Source organism: Falco punctatus (assembly GCF_963210335.1).
Source record: "Falco punctatus genome assembly, chromosome: 1".
Classification (NCBI taxonomy): domain Eukaryota; kingdom Metazoa; phylum Chordata; class Aves; order Falconiformes; family Falconidae; genus Falco; species Falco punctatus.
The window spans coordinates 88,605,757-88,618,626 of record NC_137580.1 but is presented as its reverse complement, the minus strand read 5'-3'; the positions used below and the strand labels follow the sequence as shown (position 1 = coordinate 88,618,626).

The window sequence follows — 12,870 nt, the reverse complement described above, 5'->3', positions numbered from 1 at the left end:
GCTGCGGCCGGCCGCCATGGCAAAGCGGGAGAGATGAGGAGAAGATGGAGGAGGTTCGCTGGCGGGTGCCCCTCAGGCGTCTTCAGCCCGAGGGCTGGGCCGCGTTCTCTGGGAGCGACTCTGACCAAGCGCGCCTGCAGGCGACCAGGGACAGTGCAGGGGTCTCGCACCCGCCTAAGGTGGTGGGCGAGGGTTAGAACAGCAGCGGCACTGGGGAAGGAAGGCGCTGCGTCCCCCGGGCACCGAGCCGGGACACCGCGCCGCCGCCCCAACAGCCCCTTCAGCGCGCCCGGCCACCCCCTGCGGCGGCGCGGCCCCGTCTCCCCGCCGCCGCCCCTCCCCCCGCCAGCGGCGCGCGCGGTAGCACGCCTGCGCGGGGCGGTGTCTCCGGAGAGCTCCCCCCGCCCGGCGCCGCCGCCATTTTGGTGCTCGGCTCTGAGAGGGGAGGGAACCGATAGCAGAAAGCGGGAGCCAGGCGCTTCTGCCTCCCCCGTCCCCCTCCCTCTCCCCGGTCTGGCTGCGGCGCCGAGGTACCGTAGCAGGCCACCCTCGCCACCTTCCCGGGCCGCCTGTCCGTGTCAGCCGCCGCTGCTCTTCGCCACCCGCCCAGCCGGGCCCGCCGCAGGCCTGAGAGGCGGGAAGGATGCCCTGCACACCCCGCCGCTGAGGGAGACTCGGGGGCCCTGACCGCCGCGTCTGGCCAGCCCCACCCCAGCCGCTCCTCGGCCCTTCGCCTCCGGAGGCACGGAGCCTCCTTCTCCCTTCTCCCCCTTTCCCTGGGCTTCCTATTTTCTAGGCTGGGCACTAGCCGCTTCCTCCTAGCCCGCTCCGCCTCCCCAGCCTCCCTGCCCAGGCCTTCCCTTCTCCGAGTCTCTTCCTCCGCCTGGGCCTTCGGGCTCTTCACCTTCCTTCCCCACCTCCCTTCCCCTTCCCCGCTCGGAGCCATGTCCTCCGCCGCCCGTTTCGATTCGTCGGACCGCTCCAGCTGGTACGTGGGCCCGGTGTCTCGGGCGGAGGCGCAGACGCGGTTGCAGGGGCAGCGGCACGGCATGTTCCTGGTGCGGGACTCGTCCACCTGCCCGGGGGACTACGTGCTGTCGGTGTCCGAGAACTCCCGGGTTTCCCACTACATCATTAACTCCTTGCCCAACCGCCGCTTTAAGATCGGCGACCAGGAGTTTGAGCACCTGCCGGCCCTGCTGGAGTTCTACAAGATCCACTACCTGGACACCACCACCCTCATCGAGCCTGCGCCCAGGTGAGTGCCACCCTCCCTCCGCCCCACCCACTGCCATCTGTGCTCCCGGTGGCGCCAGGAGGGGGGGAACCTTACGCCAGCCTTGTAGCTCCAGGATCTTAGCATTGGTTGTAGAGCCATGCTCAGGCCCTGAGGAAACATTTGGTCTGGTCCTCGTTTGAAGCTCGAACAGCGGTCCTTAGCGCTCTGAATCTCCGTGACCATTACAGGTTGCTCTTTCAGTCAAATCATCTGTATAACGTAACATACAAGGCCTGCTTTTACGGTGCATGTAGGCATGTGCAAAGGTACCGTGTACATTTCTACCACTGGCTGTAATTGCCTTTTGAGAGGGTGTGGTCACGCTTTGTGTCAACCTTTTCTTCTGGTATTGTCCCTGCTGTTCCTAGGATGATTGAAAAGCTGGTTCACAAGTCATCTTCTCTGTGACTGAAGCACAGCCTCTGAGCTCAAGTTGCTGTCTGCCCAGGCATCCACACTGATTACAATAGAACAGGCCTTTATGTGATTAGAATGCTTCACCCTGTTGAGTCGGCTTTAATATATTCTAGGACAGCATTTCCTAAATTTCTAGGGTGGCATTTCCACTCCCCCCAAAATGTAAAACATTTATTTCTCAAAGTTTGGTTACGGCACTGTTCATCTATATTTTTATACTTCACGCACTACACTAAGAAATTCTATTCTAGGAGGATGGGAAAATGTGACTTGGCTATGAGGTCATTCTTTGTCATGTTCCCAACATGAGGCATACCTGTGACTTGCATCAGTAAACTGCTTATCAAGAACATTAGAACATACTATTTTCAATTACTAAGGCCTTCCCTAGTATCTAACTTCAAAGCTTTTGGGCTTCTTGGATAGAATGAAGTGGGGAAAAAAAGCTAGGAAAGCAGTGACACATTAAAAAAAGAAATTCAGATTGCTTTTCTTCTAAATTCTTCAGTGTAAAATCTTACTGTGTTTTGCCCATTAGCAAGTTCTTGGGGCACGGGGGAGTAACTTTGAGGTTTATAGTTACAATTTAACCTTGGCATAGGCCAGTTCTTAATGACAATTAATTGTCAAAGGTTGACAGTAGCTTGTCAAAAAAAGTCTTTCTGTAAAGCTGTCACGTGATGGGAGGGATGTGACAGAAAGCACTAGCTTCAAGAACTCTTGAAGTTGCTGAGAAGGCTGAGAAGTCTTCTGGGTAGTGATTGTGCTGTGGCTAGAGAGATGGGTAGGGGAGAAAAAAAAATAAATTTCACCATTGCAGGAACACTTAAATGGAGCTGCTTAGTGTTATGTGCATGCTTAAACTTGTGGGAAAGTTGGGAGGAAAAAGTCTGCATGCTTATCTCGGTTCTCCTTAACCTGGATACTGTTGTGCCTTTCTGGGCGTAAAAACTTTTTCTTAATCATACATGGCAACGATTGACTTGGCTTTTTCAAAACACTTGAAAACTTAGCTAATTCCAGTTGCTTACTTGGTTTGGTATATGTTAGGAGTCTTGTGTGAAACGTTTTATGAACATTTTAGTACCATCTTATTTTCAAGCTTATGATTGCATATTGTTCTCTCAGCCTACAGAAACAGATGTGACCTAGCCTGCTGTGAACTGACAAGCTTTTTTATAAAGCAACAAATGAGTTTTCCTTAGCATGATTTTTGTTCTAAACTCTTTTAGAAAAATCAATAACACGATTGGTGGTTTAAAATTATGTTTGAAGGACACTTCCTGCTGCAAGAGGGAGGATGAGAGGTAGCATTTCCGGATTATTTTTTAATTTATTTTTAGTTAACGAACTAGGTTTAGAACAGGGGTGGACAGGTATGTGCTTCAAAACAGTTATTGCTAATTCTTGTTTCTCTGGTATTTTCAGGGGAACATCACACTCAGGTGCTTGTGCTTTTGAAGGCTGTTGATTCTTTTAATTTCATAAAGTACAGTATGAAGAGATGCTTTTTGTGGTAGGATTAAGTAGTTGTATATAGCCATACAACACTTAGCTATCAGAGATGACATTTTAAACTTATAAAACAGTTGAAAACTGACTGGTTTAAGCTTTCTATTTGTTCTGTGTCACTAGTGAGCTCTGACTGGCTTTGGCCACCACAGGCTGTCTTACAGAAGCATGTATCTTTCTGTTTAGGGCTTCTGGCATATCTTGCAAAAATCATAGGGATTTGACTTCCATCTTATTTTGCAAGTTGCAAAAAAGAATTGAAGTAGGCTAATGACATGCATTCTTGCTGTCGGGGCTTAGATAGTATCTGCTATGGCCTATATACGTTAAGATTTCTGACAGCTGCTTTGAATAAAATGTGTAAAATTTGTGGTAAAAATTGCAGTGAAAGTTGTTCATCAAATTAGACTATCTTATATATTATCACAGACAATGAAATCACTGTATTGGACAGATGATGGGCATAGTAATAAACAATTATGTGAATAAATGAAAGGTAATATTATGGTTAATTAGGCAAAGGTGTATTTCTAGATGGTTAGCTTTTTCATTTCTTACTCCATTCTTACCAGTGGGTGCAAGTTTTTCATAATTGTCTTCTATGAAGATGTCGCTTTCAGGTTATTAGGTATTTAAATATGCAGTAAAGGTAAGTACTTTGAAACTAGTATTTTTCTGTTTATAACAACCCTTTGAGAGTTGAAGTTGTAAAAATATGATTAGGGAGCTTAATTCCATATTACTTTCCAGAAAAGAAGGGAAAAGTGTTGCCTCCTAAAAACACAGGATTTGTCTCCCTCTTTTCTTAAAGAAAGGTGTTTTCAGTATAAATGTGAATGGCTGTCCCCAAAATTCTGCATGTGAGTAGTGGGATTTGGTTAAAAAGATCCTGTGCTACCAATCAGAAAGACAACATTGGACTTCTAGCTTTGAGTTAGAAAACTGTGTTTATTATACTCTCCTCTTACTTTTATTCCCTCTCCCCACTGTGTTCCCTCTAGTCTAGTTTAGAGTTACTGAATTCTTTAAAGTAGATGCTGAAGTTAAAAATGTAGGTGTGATGAACTGAAGAGGATTATTTAACTCTGCAAGATCCCCTCTACCCCAAGTCACACAAATAATTTGTTTGGTTTTATGTATTGCCTCTCCACCCCAGGTCTCTGAAATAATTTTCATTTGGTTTTGTGTGTTATAACTCTCATAACTTAAGCTATAGAAGTAATTTTATTTTACCCCAAGATTCTCACAACAATCCAAAACAGGTGAAGGTTTCGCATTATTCCTCTCAACTTTCTGCATCCATCAGATTTTTATTTGGTTTCTGGGGAAGCTAATTTGGGTATTTAAGAAGTTACTTGAGAGCATGAGTTACTCATTAAATGCCTCACAGGGCTACCAAGCCAATACTTCTGTTACAAAGCTGAGTAAGTAATTCTCCTCTAATTGGCATTGCTACTGTAAAACTGGTAAGCTTTGTTACTGGAAATGCAAAACAATAGCTATCACTTACACTGTATCTTTTTTAAACTTAGGTATCCAAGTCCACCAATGGGATCTGGATCTGCCCCTACTATGTCCACTGCAGAAGAAAATGTGGAGTATGTTCGGACTCTCTATGACTTTCCTGGCAATGATGCTGAGGATCTTCCATTTAAAAAGGGCGAGATACTTGTAATTGTAGAGAAGCCAGAAGAACAGTGGTGGAGTGCCAGAAACAAGGATGGTCGGATTGGGATGATTCCTGTTCCTTATGTAGAAAAGCTAGTCAGATCTTCTCATGGGAAGCATGGAAACAGGAATTCCAACAGTTATGGTATTCCAGAACCTGCCCATGCTTATGCTCAGCCTCAAACCGCAAGTCCCCTTCCCTCAGTATCCAGCACACCTGGAGCAGTGATCAATCCTCTGCCATCAACACAGAATGGACCAGTCTATGCCAAAGCTATCCAAAAGAGAGTACCCTGTGCTTATGACAAGACGGCGCTGGCATTAGAGGTAAGTTTTTCCTCTCAAGTCTCAGGGTTTTCAATTGTTTTGTAAAACAAGAAACTAAGAATTGTTAGTGGCAGAGTTCATGTGGGTGATTTCATATGGAGTCTGCTTATCTCTGTCAAGGGACTAAGAAGTTAGGTTACATTCTGAAGGAAGATCTACAAAAAATTGCTTATTTATACCACGTCCTCTGAGAAAAGTGACCAAGTTACTTCAGGAGCTGTATTTACCCTCTCTTCTTGCCTATTCAACAGTGCAAATATGTTAACAAGGGTAGTGGAGTATATGCATCCTGCTGCGGAATTGCTAGTTTGAGGATGACTTTGCTTCCCCTCCTAACCTTGGGGAAGGAGGCAGATGTTTCATTAATCACTGCAGTATTCCAGGTTGAGAACTGGCAGTAGCATCCTTAAGAGAAAGGTAAGGATTGCCAATAAACATGCAATGCATTTGAGTAATCTGATGCTGAGTGATGAAATCTGGGCAGAAATATATCAGAAGTACTCTAGTCTCTTTTACTTTTGTTTACAAAAGTGTAATTTGAGAAACTTTTAAGACCTAAACTGAGGGCAAGGGAGTTAGATGAAAGGCTGTAGCATAGCCTCTGAACTTGTGTTGAGTTGAACCTTTAATAAGTTCCTGTACTTGCCAAAGCATTTTTCTATTTTATTTTTATTAGGGATGTCTTTAGGACTTTAGAGCAGTGTTCTTTAAATGGTAAAGAATTCATGTTACAATTCTAGTTTAACTGGCATAAATGATGGATTGGAAGAAGTTTTTAAAGCTAGATCCAGAACGCTGAGACTGATACTTTTCCATTTAGGCTATACTGAAGGCCAGTAAACCCATAGTTCAGAAATGTCTCATCCAGAAAAAGCACTAGTTTCAAAGATGAAACTTGAGTGTGCTACAATACTTCAAGGAGCAAATGCAAGGAAACAAGCAAAGGAAGCAACAGTATTTTAGCAAGTAAAATAATAGTGTTTTTAAAAATACTTTCAAACTTTTCCTGTTGCTTTTGCTCAATTATTTTGCAGGTTGAAGCTGTTACCTATAGCTGATACTTTTGACTGAAATTTGAAAGGTTGTATTTGTGACTTCCAGTTATTCGTAACAGTTGCCTTAAGTGTTTTTCCTCCTGTATTTGTAAAACCTCTGCAAGTGGTTACTCATATGGGGTTAAAAGTTAAATGAGTATCACTGGATTTTCCTTGAGTCTTATGAAATCTAGCAGTTTGTTATTTTTGAACAGTGTGTGAAAATTATCATAGACCAAAGTGTAATTTCACTGCCAACTGCACTATACAGAAGATTCCTGCCAAAACTATTCATGCTTCTGAAAACAAACCAATGCAAGCGATTGATTTGGTTATGTTACCAATGTGTCATGGAATTGCTTCAGGGAGCTTGCTTTGCTGCAGGGTAGCAGAACCACTTGGAAGGATGACCCTCACAAATATGTTTTCCTGACTTGCTTTTTAGTGACCTAGTTAATCCTGTCATTTTAGCTGCTCTACTACACCAATGGGATTAATTCTCTGGCCAACATGTAGGTTTGAATTGTTTTGAGCCTTCCCATTGCTTAAATTTTGTTTGAGAGATTCTTCTCTTCCGCTGAATGCCTTGTGTCTTTGTGTCTTCCACCACTGGTGTATTTTGTCTCCCTGTGTAGTCTGTTTTTTTTGCAAGTGCACCTTAGCCACACTGTGGCTTCTCAAAAGGCTTCAAAGCAGAATTCTGGGAACTGATCTACATTTTCACTAGAATGGGTGATTACATCTTCTCCATGTTTATCCATGCATAGGGAGCTTCAGCAGCCTCATTTCATAGTAATAGTTTTTGTCACATGGACTACTCCTAAAGAAAAAAATCAACATCTTTTTCATGATGTTGCTTCAGATTGCCTAACATCTACTGGCCCCAATTGATGTATTTAATCCCAACCTTGCCAGGGCTCTACATGCCACTAAATTTGGATCATTTGCAGCTTCTAGTTTGTAAGACCACTGAAAGAAAGTAGCTAGTGGTAGAGAAAGAACACATGGGAATGTTTTGGGGAGCAGTTAACAGTGTTCTTTCAGAATAATAGTATTTGATAGTACTCCACTTTAGTATAGGTGTACTCTGATAAATCGCAGTTCAGCTAGTACAGGTACAACACCTTGTTGGTATAATTATACAGTGCCTGATTGTGTAATCTCATTTAAACTGATAACATGAGAGCAAAATATGTTTGCTGGCTCTGGCTTTGTGTGGTCAGTACACAGACAGTACTTAAAAGGAAGAGAATACCATATGGAGTAAAGCTATTGCATAGTAATCTGCTCGACTTCCTTTTAAGTCATCCCTAAGGAGGGATGTCATTCTCCTGGGTTCAGTTTGAAAATGGGACAAGCACTCTGCCTGCAAGTCCAGTTTTTCTGTTGCACACTATTGTTTACATAAGCCTTCAAAAGTAGGTAAAATATATTTTTTTAATTTCTCACATGAAAAACGTAGATTGTAAAATGAGTGAATATTCTACTGAAAATCTGAAACAAGATCTGTTTGGTTGGATAATGATGGAGTGTTTAACTTTTAACAATTTTTAAATACTACTTTAATAGTTTAAGGGCAACTACAGTGTTGTTCCTGTAAGGATACTAGTTAATACAGTGTATCTTACAATGTGGACCTTGCTGGGCTAAAATTATTTACCATTCGTATTGGTATTGTTGAAGGGATTAACATCTAAATGTTGACTTGGTCCTACTGCGTTGTATGCCCTACTTATATTTTCTAAAATAAAAAAAGGAAATAATGATCTGTTTATTTAAAACTTATTTTAGCCTATATAGCTACTGTCTCAAAGCATAAAGTTGGTATATGCATAACTTTGGGCATCTCCCCGCACCAGCGAACAATCAGTAAAGCCTGCAATAAATTATATGTATTTCTAAAATTTACATTTACTGTTGTTGATTTAGTTACCATGGCAGTTCAGATTTAATGTTTTTAATGAAATGATTGAAGTCTGTAGTTTTTCACTACAACTAACTTGACTTGCTAACGTGTGTAGTATTTTCATGGATGCTGCATTAAAAAACAAACTACTGAACCACAAAACACCCCACCCCACAACCATGAAACCAACCAATGACCCAGACCTGTTTCTTTGCTTGTGTGCTTTTAGCAAGAAGCAGTTTTCTTCAGTCCTGGTGCTCTAGAGGAAGGAATATGAAGGACAGGGATACAGTGACCTGTATTTATTGGGACTAGAACTCTACATTACAGGATTATGTTCTTCAATCCTGCTTTTCTTTGGGAAAACTAGGAGGGCAATCCTGTGTTCAAAGGTTATACAGGATAGCACTTTAATAAGGTAATGAATTCTGTAAGAGCAGAGATTCTTTGCAGTGTTACTGTCATACAGAGCAGCCAAGTCTATCTGAAAAGTTTCTCAGCATTTAATAACCTGTAGTTCTATACCCAGCCTGTTAAAACAAGGCTTCATTAGCATATTAGTGTTAAAGTGGATGCTTTAACCAGCACACTATGTGGATGCAGTGCCCAGTAGACTAAGACCTAGTATGTTTTACCTTAAAGGAGCTTATCTGTTGGTGGTTGGCTACTTCTTTTTTGGATCCAAAGTAGTTGATTAATCTCTCGACTTGTACGCAACGAAGTTCTTTATGTCCAGCACAGTCAGTAGACAGACTAGTGGTGGATAATTCCCTTGAACTAGTGAACTGTTTGAAGGTTAATTCAGGATGTGAACAGCAAATTCCAGATTCACTTACGAAATGGTGTAAGGAACCAAAAAATGGGAGACTGGCAGCAGCCACTAGATTTATGTCTGCCATGTGTTTAAAAAATGGTTCTAAAATATATTGCAAATGCTGTAAGAAGTGTCACAGACCACTCTGAAGGCAGTAGTAGTCCTAGAGTTCATCTCCAGACTTAACAGTGTTATGGGATCTTTTGAACAAAAGCTTCACTATATTTTTATAGCAGAATTTTTATGCTAATGATGGCTTTTTCTAGACCTGTGCCAGCATTACAGCATTAAGTAGTTTATCAGTTCATGATTGTCAAACTTATGTTTGCTACTACAGAGTTAACCTGTTAACTAAAATGTTTTGGTGAAATAAATACCCATTCACCGTAATTATATAACTGACTCACAGTATTTCTCTTGAGCTTGTTACAATTAGGTTACAGTTAACTTTTTTCCTCTTCAAAGGAAAGTTGAGACAAGTAGGCCAAAATGTGCTAGTAGTAGAGTTTGCTTAATTAGGAAATCAGGCTACTTCTTTCACTAGACAATAAGCATGGTGCTTTCCTAAGCCAAGGAAACTTGGTATTGCTGTGTTAAACGTTAAAATGCATCTAACCTACAAGGTCTAGATTTCATGCAAAATACTGAGCCTACATTTGTGTAGTGCAAAGCGTTGATGGGGGAGCTTTAGTTCTGATAACTGTTGAATTGAAAGTGACGTTGACAGCAGGATTTCTGTGTCTGTGCTGACATGCACCAGCTTTTCAGTGTGCTGCCTTTGAAATTACAACTGACAATTACTTTGGAGATTGTGTGAAATCTTCATTTTTGTAATTAATTTTTTAATCATTTTCCAGTCAGTTATCAGTGGTTCCCATTGTGATAGTGCTGAGTGCCTCACAATTTAATTTACATTCACCTTCAGAACTGTTTGTGGAGTTTGGTTTTGGATGAATCCAAAAGCAACATAAGATAACCTAGACAAGATCCTGTGCTACAGTGACATTCAGTGTGGCTCAAGACAATGGTCTTTAGGAGTTTTGAGCTCTCCCAGTTCTATACAGTCATGACAGCTAGCTTAATCAGATGGAGACACAGGCTAACATCATTTAATGAAAAGCAGCACTTTACCTGTGGTGCTGCAGCCTCAGCTCTGGCAATTGTCCTAGCTATGCTTAAAATGCCAACTTCAGTTGTTTTACTCTATTCCTAGATGAGGCTTCAACATTTCTGTTCTGACCTTTGACCTGTTTTCATGTGTCAGGAATGGTCTTTCCTCTTAATTACTTGATTCTCTGGTTTGGGCATCAATTATTATTCTTCTGGCACATGACATCAGAACTGATGGATAATTAAGCTGTGCTTTCAGCCTGTTGGTTTCTTGACTTCCAATACATAAAGCACCAGCTACTTTAGCATCACTTGGAGCTGTTTGCAGTGTGACTGAACCCTTTGCCTCTTTTGTGTAGCTCAGCTTTATACCTTTTGGTGACAATGGCATATCAAGTAATTTTAGTGTTGAGCCTTGTTCTTCTCCAGAACAGGCAGCTGGTCTGAACAATTGTTTCGGTTTTGGTATTAATGCTAGTGTCGCTGAAGAAGGTGACTTGTGACACCAATCAGGATAATGACTGAGATTCAACACCCTGTAAATTCCAGAGAGCAATGTGTTTTCTATGGCTGTTGACCCAGTGGGATAAAATTATGATTTAGAGTTTTAATGCATTTTAATCTCCTTAAACTTACATTACAGAAGTCTGTATCAACCACAGAACTATATACAATTGTTGGAATATTTGTAAAACACATTGAATTGGTTGACTGTGTGACTAAAATGGCATGCAGGAAACCTTTTGCAGTGTATGAATCAGCTTCAAATGGAAGACAGGTATGGAAGAATCTAGAGTGAATGAAGTAAGCTTTCTGACTGGCGTATTCCACAGCTTGTGTTTCCCCAGGGCTTTGAATTCATGCTGTAACAGGGACATAATGAAAGGATGCTATCTAAAATACGTTTTGATTTTTATCATTTGGGTGGAACCAAATGGCTGCATTTCAGAAGTATTACTCATTTCAGCAGTTGATACTTCCACGCAGAGATGCTGGCATGCTTTACAAGTGAATTAACTTATCTGAGAGATGCTGAATCTAAGGAAGCATTATCCTAATTTATAGATAAGGGCCATGAGCTGTCCAGAGTCATACAGGAAGTTTGTGGCAGAGATGAGAATAGAACCAGGTCTCCTGACTGTCCTGTGCCTAATCATAAGACAATCCTTCTGACTGGCTTAAAACATTCTCTGAAAAAAAATAGTGTGTTAAATAATTTTAGTGGGAGATCACACCTCAGCTGACCATATTCTAGATGCTTTAAAAAGCATTTACCAAATACTGCTTTTGGTACTTTAGGGAAAAATTACAGAGGGACTACTTATCAGATTCTTCTAGACGTCAAAATGGAAGTCTTTAACATTAAGATCCACAAATTACTCTATCATGACATCAAGGTTCCTTCTCCAAAATCTTGTTTCAACATGCTGTTTCATTTACCCTTCTCAGGGGAACTACATTTTTTTTTAGTAGAGCACAAGAGGATATCCAGAAGCTTTCACTAAAAAACCCCAAAACTACTACTCAAAAATACAAAGTTATTGCAAATCAACTTATTATTCCAGTGGTTCTTGGCATATGGGAGTATTTTTTTTTAGTAGCTTTTGTCAGCTAGCACTCATTAAGGGCAGGTAAAGATTTGTAGCAGCTTTGCCCACCCAGCCACCCGAAGAACACTTTACATTGCAACAAACTGGGATGTAGATCAACAATGCAATAGACTTACATTGTAAGTTTTTTACTCAGCTGAAGCAAGACTTCCAAACCTATTCATGTTGTAGAAATCCTTCAGAATTAAGTTGAAGGATTTCTTTTTTCTAGAGCTTCAAAATGAATAATGGATTGTATCTACAGCGCATGAGCAGAACTAAATTGTCAGAAAATGCAGGTCCATGTTTTTAATCCAATATACTACAGATTTTTCTTTTTCTTCTATGAATAAGATTGAAGTGTTTGAGCATGGATTGGTTTTATGGTGTGATACAAATGCAGTTCTGTAGTAGGTGTTGCAGTGTTGAGTGCATCTTCTCAAATTTAGGTCTAAAATTTGGAACTTGGATCAGTCTTCAAGGGTTATATAAATCTAGCAACGTAACAGCGAGTTATTTATAGATGTTATCAGCCTTTTCCCAAAGAGAGATTTGTTAGGTTCCTGTTTAGGTCATCTTGTTACTATTTAAAGCTTTCTCTAGCCTTTCTATTCAGAGAAGCGTCTGACAAATTGTATATTTGCTAAAAAGCACAATTCAAGCATGTTGCAGTACTCTGTGAGGAGGTGAACACCAGTCAAATTAATGCTATATGTATGTGCTAACTATCGTGGGCAGTGTATAAAGACTTAATAGTATATGCTGACTTCATGTTTGAGTTTAGGAACAGCATAAGATGTCCATTTAAGAAAGACCATTTAGTACAGTCTCAGGTATATCCCAAGATCTTACGGGAGTTCTGAGGAGTTTTTCCCCTCTTTTAAAAGCACCAGGTTACAATTGTTCCAAGTGTAACAGTCTCAGATTTGGTGGGGTAGATGTCATGCGGACAGCCCAAGTAGTGAAGACAAAGTAGAGGAAGGGTGGAGCAACACATTTTGCTCAAATGTCTAATTTCATTCTAATTTGCAACATAAAGCTTAAATCTCTAAAAAATAATTTCAAAGTTTGAGAAAGTTTATTTTAAGAGATAGAACACTGAGTGACTGAGGAGTTTATTATAGCATCTTAAATTTCACTTAAGGATTTGCTTCTGAATGATCTTAAAAAAAATACCTATTGGAGTAATGGTAACTGGTTTAAACAGGCTTCAG

General features: G+C 41.1%; 1 protein-coding gene across 1 annotated transcript in view; it reads left to right on the top strand.

Moving 5' to 3' along the window:
- Nucleotides 1-299: 299 nt before the first annotated feature.
- CRKL (CRK like proto-oncogene, adaptor protein) overlaps nt 300-12,870 on the top strand; it is an 18,752-nt gene continuing 6,181 nt past the window's right edge. The window contains exons 1-2 of the mRNA XM_080392797.1: nt 300-1,258; nt 4,741-5,203. Of these exons, the coding sequence (XP_080248923.1) occupies nt 945-1,258; nt 4,741-5,203 (777 nt within the window). The 5' untranslated portion in view covers nt 300-944. The remainder of the gene's footprint in view (nt 1,259-4,740; nt 5,204-12,870) is intronic.